Source organism: Sinocyclocheilus anshuiensis, unplaced genomic scaffold, assembly GCF_001515605.1.
Source record: "Sinocyclocheilus anshuiensis isolate Anshui unplaced genomic scaffold, SAMN03320099.WGS_v1.1 scaffold914, whole genome shotgun sequence".
Classification (NCBI taxonomy): domain Eukaryota; kingdom Metazoa; phylum Chordata; class Actinopteri; order Cypriniformes; family Cyprinidae; genus Sinocyclocheilus; species Sinocyclocheilus anshuiensis.
The window spans coordinates 924,644-934,701 of NW_015539870.1; the positions used below are offsets into that span (position 1 = coordinate 924,644).

A 10,058-nucleotide genomic window follows, 5' to 3' on the forward strand; every position below is an offset into this window, starting at 1 on the left:
AGTGCCAGCATTGTCTGGTGCATTAGGTTTTAGGCAGTTTGCATAATAAAAACACTCTTGAAAAAATGTTATATATGTATTCATCCCCTCTACAGCACCGTTACTATATCCATAGATATGCAGATGGATGTTTTTAGCCATTGTGTCACGTCTCACGTCGTTTTTTGAGCATCCTGCAATTAACAATGCACTTTTAAGATGCTGTGACAAGTTAAATTAGTCCAACTTTTAAAAATGCTAGATGAGCAGTTGTCAGATTTGACTATATTGTGTGTTATAGCCGGCTCATTGTATTGGCCAATCAGAATCCATGACTGGAGCCATCTAGCCTTTTTTTTACATCAGAATATTAGTCAAAAGACCAGAGTCAACCCCTTGTTTTCACAGGAGCTGTGTTACATTAGTAGCAGAGCCATTAGCACTATGCACTATACGTTTTATTGCCAAACTGTATGTTAATGCTAATCTATGATGCATGATATAATCACTTCTTGTGAAGCGGCAGACAGTCGGTCGAATTAAGAGTCAGACGCAGCAAATCATTAGTGGTTGCTTTCAAAGCCAATTGTTTTGTCAATGAAGCACAGGCTATTGATCATCTTCATTTACATGGAGTGCTCGATCAGCTCCGCGTCAGTGTCAATAATCTGGCCTCTTTGGTTCCAGTTTTGTCTGTAGTTAGACTCCTAACATCCTTAATTTATTACTGAGGTTTGAGCAACTTATGTACACTTAGCCACGGCTCCAACAGAATACCTGACTTGTTAGATTGGTATTCTGTCTGATGTAGCCCCAATGGGTTGGGCAGTGCTGATGCCATGCTTATTACCACAAGACTAATATCCTGTGGAAAGCAAAGTGCCCAGCACAGCGTCTTACCAGAAACATTCTGTTCAGATGGTTAATATGGCAGGCCAGGCTGTGCCAGCTGAGTGCAGAACACCTAATGAGGATTAATATCTGCCTTTATCACAAGCAGCAGCCACTGCTTTCACATAACTCCCATCTCCTTGATGAAGGTAGAGAGGAAATAACTACAGAGTTAGAAAGTGTGAGAAAGCTTTCTGTGAGAAAGTGGGACTTGATCTTGTAATGTGTTTTGGGAACTTAAACATTGGGTTTTGTGTTCATAAATAAAAATGTTCTAGCCTTTTTTGTTTTGTTTTAGTTTTTTGTTTTATTTAATTTTGTTTTTTTTCTTTGCTTTGCTTTTTTTTTATTTTGTTTTTGTTTTGTTTTTTCTTTGCTTTGCTGTGCTTTGTTTTTGTGTGTGTTTTTTGTTTTTGTTTGTTTTGCTTTTAGTTTTCAAAAGTTTGGGTAAGATAAAAAAAAAAATGTTTTGAAAGAAGTCTCTTGACTTCTCTTGGCTCACCAAGGCTGCATTTACAGTAAAATGATACTTTATCATACAGTAAAAAAAAAAAAAGGTAATATTGTGAAATATTAGGATATCTGTTTTAATATATCTTAATTGTAATTTATTCCTATGATGGCAAAGCTGAATTTTTAGCAGCCATTACTCCAGTCTTGTTGTCACATGATCCTTAAGAAATTATTCCGTCACTTTTGATCAATTTAATGCATCTTGCTCAATAAAAGTAATTATTCATACTCATTTCCTTGATTATTTGACATTAATTTATAAATATGTAAAATAATAAAATAATATGGTTAAGTATTGAGACTATTCCGACTAACTAATCACTGCTCTGTCTGTCTTTTGCAGGACAAGTCCCCCTTATTGTTGTGTGGATCTTTATTCCTTGAGGACAGGAGAGATGGTCAAGTCCATACAGTTTAAAACGCCCATCTATGATCTGCATTGCAACAAAAGGTTCATTTACACACATTTTATCCTGCATTTGACCTTGTAATAATTTTAAATGCAGCATTAAGCTAATGTACGCTTATTTTTTATTTTTCCAATGTAATCTCCATCCCTCGATGACCAAAGGATCCTCGTCGTTAGTCTTCAAGAAAAGATCGCTGCATTTGACAGCTGCACCTTTATGAAAAAGTTCTTTGTCACAAGTAAGTGCTTCACGTTATAGATGTATCTGCTGAACTTGACCCTTCTTGACCTTCTGTAGTCTCCAACGCAACTTTTCTATGCCTCTTTGATCTGCAGCTTCGCAAAACAGGAAACCTAGTCTTGATTAATCCTCTTTGCACACTGACTTCATTAAACCCACAAAACCCACACAACCCTCATACGTGCTGTCACACCAACAGAGACGTTTTTCCCTGTGTCACTCCTCACGGCTATACGATATCAAAGCTCATCCACAATTCCACAGGCCTGCTTGTTTACACAAATGGCTTTTGTTTTATAATGTGTCAGAGCTGGGCATTACCAGAAACGTCTGTGTCAAACTTCCATTGCTCAGCATAAACAATAACAAACAAATGCATATCGTCACTCAGCCCAGCTCTAGCACATAAAGAGCCATTTCCTCTCCTCCAGGCCGGACCACGGGCGAAATCCGAATGGCTTTTTTGCACCCTTGAAGGAGATGCTGTTCATAAGGTCCCAACTCTCATGTGCGTGACTGGTCTCTGGGTATGGTTTCAGAAGAATAAACTGTCCATGTCACAATGTGAAACCAGGCCTCTGCTGCCCACTTAAGCAATCGTCTGTTGTAAATTGCCATTAGTGTTGTTTTAATGGCTCTCATTATCTATCCGACTTCCCTGTCAACGTCTGCGCCACAGGAAACGGGCATGGTCAATAACCCTTTACATCATTAATCGCTTCTCTAAAGCTTCCCCAACATAGGAAGAACAAGACTAGACTTATTTTTTAAAGTGACAGACTGAAGACCAGAGTTATTATAGTTAACCAAAAAAAAAAAAAAGAAACTATAAAAAAGTTCTTTAATTTATTTTCTGAAATGTAAATAATTTTTTTAACGTTTTAACATGCTGCTAATTATAATTCAAAGCAAAGCTCATACATTTGGATTTGTGCCAAACGAGAGAGGTACGTGAGCCCAAGTGTATTTGTATAGCACATTTCTCACACACTGGTAGATTTAGTTTTGCTGTAAATAAATGTATTTATACTTGGCTTTTATAACAAATGTTGTTTATAATGAATGCCACTATAATTTGTTTGTTTTATACTTATATTTTTAATAATCCCTCTTGTTTTCTGAATACCGTTAAATTGAAAGGATTTATTGTGGAGTGAGGGGAGCTAAAATACATGCTTATAGTGTTTATGATGTAATGTTTGTAAATGTTTAATTGTGTTACATTTCAGTATTTTTACATTTATTTCTCAATATAATGATAAAAGATGTGTTTGATGCAAGATGTTTTTTTTTCTCTCAACAATGCATTTTTCCAGAAAATACAGTACTTGAAATAATGTAAATGTTAACTGAAATTAAATAAAATAGAAGAAAATAATATTTCAGCTAGTTGCCAAGGCAACATTTCTAATTTTCAATTAGAAAACAATTCAACCAAAATTAAAACTGAAATAAATAATTTAAATTAATAAAAACTAATAAAATGCCAAAAACACATGAGAAAAATTACTAAAACTAACTGAAAGTAAAATGAAAACAGAAAATAGCTTAATTCAAATTAATTCAGAAATTAACTAATTTAAAATAATTATAAAATCTATAATAGTATCTCAGTGATACTAAAATAACACTTACAAAGACATCGAACAATACAAGCTATGAAGCCTTTTATCTCTTTCTCATTACTTTTATGTTATTTGGGGTGGAAGCGTTGAATGAGGTCTTCTCTTTCTGACTGTGAGATCACAAAACAATGGTGAAAATCCCCCAAGCCCAGCTCACAGGATGTGTTAAACATATGTTATCTTACTGCATTGGCTCCCTCCACTTTGGAAAGGCACAAAAGGCTTTTGCATTACTGCACTTGTGGCTTACCTCAGGCCCCATTCACCCGAGTTTCAGATCCTGACTCAACACCCTAAATTACTGTCTGCAAATATTTTATATTCACTCCATGCTATAAATTATTGTCAGAGCACGTCACACTGTGATATGCACTTGCATAACCTTTCTGTGTACAAAGACAGAGAAAGATGTTTGGTATTTCTGTGATTATTTATTAGCTTTAAGTTTAATAATAAGTTTAATAATCTGATTTTAATAAAATGATGTTTGCCCTGTTTGTATGTGATGTACAGCTACATTATCATGGCATGTGGGACTGATACGGATTCTGTCTGTATTGCTCTCATGGGTCAATCTGTCTGGCAGTTAATAAGCTGAGGAGCCATCCTACTGTCACAAAATGCCATAACCCTTATTTAACCTCTGGTATTACTCCAACCCTAAGCTCTAGTAAAACACATTCTTGGGCGAGATGCTGCTATGATGGATTATTTATGTGTTCTTTGTGCTGTTATTTAGTTTATCTCTTATATTGGTGTGTTTTCCTTTGTGTTGCAGGCTGCTACCCCTGTCCTGGGCCCAACCTAAACCCCATAGCTCTGGGAAGCCGGTGGTTGGCCTATGCTGAGAACAAGGTAGTACAAACACCCAGTATTTTAAACCACTCCAGATGCACCCAAATACTTTATTTTTTTTAAAGAAAGACAACAACTATATTAAATTTTTTATATTATTTTATTTGTAGTACATTTTGTTGTGCTCCTTCCAGATTTTTTTAAACACAAGAACATGCTCTTGTGAACCCCTAACACCTAATAGTCAGCCTAAGTGTTCAGGCCTTCCTTAAGACTTCCTTAAGATTTGTTGCTTTGCTTAACCCTAAATCAAACTACAGTCGTCTTATGAATGTTTTTATTTCTTATGAATTGCACATATCACTATAAAGACAATGCGTGTCATATCGATAGGAGCTAACAATATAATTCAAGTTAATTTTATTTGTAGAGCACATATACATCAGCCACCAGGCTGACCAATGTGCTTTCCAGAAGAGCAACAATTTTACCACATACACAGAGAACAAACCGGACAAAATTTTAAAGCCGCACATTTAAAAATTACCATATCACAGTAGTCAATACACTAAGGAAAACAAATAAGTTTTTAGCAAGGACTTAAAAACAGACAAAGAAGGGGCCATTCTAATCTCTAAAGGAAGGGTATTCCAGAGTCGTGGCCCTGCCACCTGTCACATATAATGTGACATATTATTATTAAGTAGACCCTTGATTCACCATCATTTATGTAATGGGTGTGGTTTGTTTGCCTTAGAGAGGCCACTTGCTGCCTAATAATGGACAGATGGGACAGTGTGTCTGGGCAAAGGTAATGAGTTTCTGGCCAATGGCAGCTGAAGTGTTGTATAGGTCAGGGACATGGACCCTAGAGGGAGTGCATCGTAGAATGGGGCTGAAGAACTGTTTGTTGTCCTAATGGCATCCTCCTCCTCCTCTTACTCACCGTGCCTGCCTGCAGACGTCCTGGCGCGGGCTGTGACAGGCCTCTGTGGGTTAATGAGTGCTGGGGAGCTGAAAGGTTCTGGATGATAATGTGACTCTGTTTTGTCTCTGTGTGTGTAGCTGATCCGGTGTCATCAGTCCCGTGGTGGGGCCTGTGGAGATAATGCCCAGTCCTACACTGCCACTGTCATCAGTGCTGCTAAAGTGAGTATGCGCTTCTTACCGCTGCCACGACAAGTCACAGTCTTCAACACACAGCACAGTGGCATCAAAAAGTATTTGCACACCTAAGCCACAAATAAATGTCAGTTAGATAGAATAAGCACACTTTTATAGTAATGCATTACACACACACACACACACACACACACACACACACACACACAAAAAGGTATTACTTTCAGGTTGTCTAACATTAATGGGTTATTTAGGGTAAAAAGTAGTACGTTTTCGAGAAAAAGCATTATTTATTTGCAGATGCCCCATGGTTTGATATTTTGTATCTAATGCAGTGAAATCCATATATTTTGAGTGGCATTATTGTCCAAATATGTTTTGGGGACCCAAGGATGCATTTGTCCACACGTTTGACCAACAAATGCTTTGTCCAAACTTGTGGCATGATTTATGCACAGATGATTTCAGTTGTGTCTTGCTGAGATGCTTCTTGTCCTTATGAGCATTATTACTTTTGTTTATAAGATTAAAACCAGCCATTCTTTTGTAAAATCTGACATTTATAACTGTTGGTGCACAGTTGGCATGTTGGGCTTAGGATCCCCACTGCGTTTAAAAATCATTCAACATGGTGATGAAATGATCTGTTCATTACTCTGGCCAAACTCTGTAATGTTTTTATTTAAAACTGTAGAGCTTCAAGGACATTCAGGATGGTCACCATTTTATTTTTAAGATATGATTGGCCCAGTGATCCTTGCATCTTGAAAGCTGTGTCACATTAATTTATGATAAGCCTCTTTCCAAGGCAATGAATCAAATCATACAGATTAAACCTTTTAAGTGTTAGCTGGCTCTTGCAATTGTGTTTTTTCTTTGCACTTATTTATGTATTTTCAGTCATGCTTTCTTTCCTGTTTGCTCTGCTCTAAATGAAGCTCATAATGTGTGCTGTTCCACTCACTTTATTCACCATATAGCATCCCAGAACAGTCTTGGCATAGTCCTCAGCGATTAAGAGACCCACTAGAGTTCATTTAGTGGTGCCAGAACCTTGGTGCTTAACCTTTCATATAGTTCCAGTCTCCTCTCCTGGTTGCTTAATTGATTTATTAAGCCCACATCTGTATTCCCCGGCCGCCGTCCTGAACACCGCCTAATGAGTGCTAACGGCTTACGTGAGAGAAGTGCCATTAGCCTTAATGGCGGTATACATCAAAAAGAGCATAGTAAAGGTTAGCGGAGAGGAAAACAAGGTTAAAAAAGCCTTGATACGCAGACAGGCTGTCTGCAGACGGGGCTGTGATTTATAACCATCTCCTCTGCTCTGACACACGGTCCCTGTGCTGAGTGGCTCTGAGTGCGGCCGTCTGGGGGCCAGGGGGCCATCTCCCATCAATCCTGTAACACAATCACAAAAAAGGAGGGGGAGGGCGCCTTTTGCAAAATTGAATTCCTGCAAGGCGCAGATTGTGTAAATGAGTGCGATGTGACCAAAAGAGAGATGTCATTGTGCCAGCCACAAGCCTGCAGGAGCGGGGTGCCCCAGGGCTCTGTTTTCAGACCTCTGCTGTTGTGAACTGTGTTTGGGGTAAGTGGATAGCACAGCTTAAGTAGGGTCTCCTTTAGTTCTCACTTAATGGCGTGAGCGTTGCTATATGTGTGTGTCTGTCTGCCAAGGCCCTGGAGAGCTTAATCAGGCATTCAGGCCAAGCGGCAGCATCAATACCTCGTGGCGCCTGTGTTTGTTGGGCCCTTTGGAGAATGCTCTGACAAGCCCACTAACTGACTGTGTGTAAATTGCTTTGCCCCATCAATTATTAAGAGAAGCGTTTGCCTCCTAATTGATCAACACTAATGTGTTTTCTAATCACTGCAGTTAGAGTTTTTAGTGCTAATCCAAATGGTCCCCATTGATCAGGGTCGGCGAGGGGAGGGGGTGGCCGGCTGGTGGCAGACATTGCACCAATGGCCGTGCCAGAAATCGGACATCTCTTCTCAGCTCTCTTTTCAGAGTAAACATCGACACTCACTCGCACAAACACTAACCATTAGCCTACACGGCTAACTCACACACCTGTCTGTTGACATTGCCTCAAACAACACTGGATGCAAACATGTTTTTTTAGGTCATTGCTCAACAAAATCTCTGGATGTGGGAACATTGTTTGTGGTATTGATTTGAGTGTTGCAATAGCACTTATGTTTAGCTGGCACAAATGTTGCTGAATTAAATGTTTTTCTTTTAACCCTTTGCATGAATTATTGAATAATAAAAAATAGGTTTCATTTTACTTTAAAACATCTAAATCTAATTATTTAAAAAAAAAAGATGATATTAAAGATCCATCCATGCGATTAAATTTTAGTAGAAGATATTCCAGAGGTGCTGAGAACACGACACCTTGAACAGCATTTTGAGTTTCATTCTGTACATCATTATCATAAATCACTACAGCTTTTTGATTTTTAAATCTTTTTAAAGTTGTGTCTCTGTCTTCCTGTCAGACGTTGAAGACGGGCCTGACCATGGTGGGGAAAGTCGTGACCCAGCTCGCTGGTACACTGCCATCAGGGGCACCCGACGAAGAGGCCACTGCCCATAGCGGTACCCGCCGCAGCCCTCACCAGCCTGGTGTGGTCACCATCATAGACACACACACTGTGGGAGAAGGACAGGTACGAAATGCTCACATATACATCATAATCTGTACGTTTTTTTCCAGATGGAGGCTTGTGAATGATGGAATTTCTAGCACACAACAGTATCAAAACGGTGTGTCTGTTTATGGTACTTTCTTCACCCATCTGACCTTGATTCGAAAGAACCCGGATTCATTCCCCTTTTCTCTGAGATAAATAATCCATTAATCCCTTTCATAACTCATTCAGTATTAGTGCTTCTTGTGGCCCAAGGGGTTTGTCATCACCTTGTCATAAGAGCACATGCTTCACCGTTTGTTCACAGACTCCGTGCCAGGCCGCAGTCTCCTGATCTCATGATTTAGCCACTTCCTGTGACTGTTTCCCCCTTGGCTGGCACAGCCGTAGCCTTTTAGCATGAGATCACAGGCAGGTCATCGCAGAAGCATTACGGAAAAGGTCTACTCTCTTTTTTTTCTTTTCCACCAAGGCCTGAATGTGTTAAAAGAGGACATGTAGGTGTGTGACACATGATCACTTTAATAGAGCACTAAGTTTAACGGCTGACTTTAATATTTGCAGTTCTTCTGTTCAAGGATTTTTACTTGGAGAGAGGTTAAGTTGGAACAGGTTTCGCTATCCTGTTGATTCTGACCCATGTAAATAGATCCTCCCATTTAGTGGGCTGTTAAAAATGTGATGGTTAAACCCTCGATTCCCCAGAGAGTCTACCGTGACCCGGTCGACACGTTGCTCTCATTTAGAGGTGTGATTTATTCTGCTTATTTATAAACCTATACCACTCTGATTTGCCAGAGTCAACACTTTCTAAGAGAGGTTTCCTGTGTTTATATCGCCATCCGCTCCAAAGCCAACCTCACAAGAAGCTACACTCCTCCCAAAGCGGACTAGTCATGCTTTCGATGTTCACACAAAACATCTTTATGGAATTTACTGTCAGTGCCATCCTCCCGTGACTCCAGCAGTGGTCTTTGCATTTTCTCTTGTGTTTTTTTTCCCCATCCACCCCACTCCCAGTCTCAGGGGACATGCCTAACCCCCTCCTTCATCATCATCCTCTGTATTTACTGCAAGAAGTTTATTTGCTCTGCACACTAATACTTGTTCGAAGCAATAGTATATTCCTGTACAGAACAACATTGTCTGTTTTTGCCCCTAGTAAAAGCGATCTGGTTTGTGTCACGGGCATTTTTTGCAGTCTGAAATAAATGTCTGGGTTTTAGAGCAAGGCTGTTTTCTGTTTGGACTGGATCCTATTAAAAGCTGCCTTGCTCCTTAATGCAACACTCCGCTAGATTTATCACTCTTCTCTCCGGCTGTCTCATGTCTGGACTTAGTTATAATCTCTTTCATGAGCAAACTTAACAGAGAATAGCCCCTTATGAATTTTCTTGTTTGCTTTCAACTTTGATAGGCTATTTGCAGTGGTGGAAAGAGTACTGAAAAAATATACTCAAGTAAAAGTACCATTACCTTCCAAAAAATGTAGTGTGAGTAGAGTAAAAGTACTTGTCCAAAAAAACTACTTGAGTAAGCACTGAGACAGAATGCTGTTGTTGCACATAAAATATTAATGTTTAGAATAGTGCAAATACAAACACCATAAGAAACTCATAGTTCAGCATCTCACACACACCATGATATGGGTTAAAATTAGAGCCCATTTCTCTCTAAAACGGTGCCAGTTTTAGCGTTTTGCAATGCTCAAACTCATTAAAAGTCAACAAGTTCCATATGGCGTTAGTTTACTGACAAATGTCGAGAGCGCATTATTGTAGCGCGAAAGCACATTAATACAATGCGCGAGCGCGAATCTCTC

The 10,058-nt window shown here is 39.2% G+C and overlaps 1 protein-coding gene across 1 annotated transcript in view; it reads left to right on the forward strand.

The window, feature by feature from the left end:
• LOC107685068 (breast carcinoma-amplified sequence 3-like) overlaps positions 1-10,058 on the forward strand; it is a 269,249-nt gene that overhangs the window by 44,994 nt on the left and 214,197 nt on the right. Inside the window, exons 8-12 of the mRNA XM_016481528.1 lie at positions 1,727-1,834; positions 1,955-2,031; positions 4,437-4,513; positions 5,519-5,602; positions 8,084-8,254. Coding sequence (XP_016337014.1) covers positions 1,727-1,834; positions 1,955-2,031; positions 4,437-4,513; positions 5,519-5,602; positions 8,084-8,254 — 517 coding nt within the window. The remainder of the gene's footprint in view (positions 1-1,726; positions 1,835-1,954; positions 2,032-4,436; positions 4,514-5,518; positions 5,603-8,083; positions 8,255-10,058) is intronic.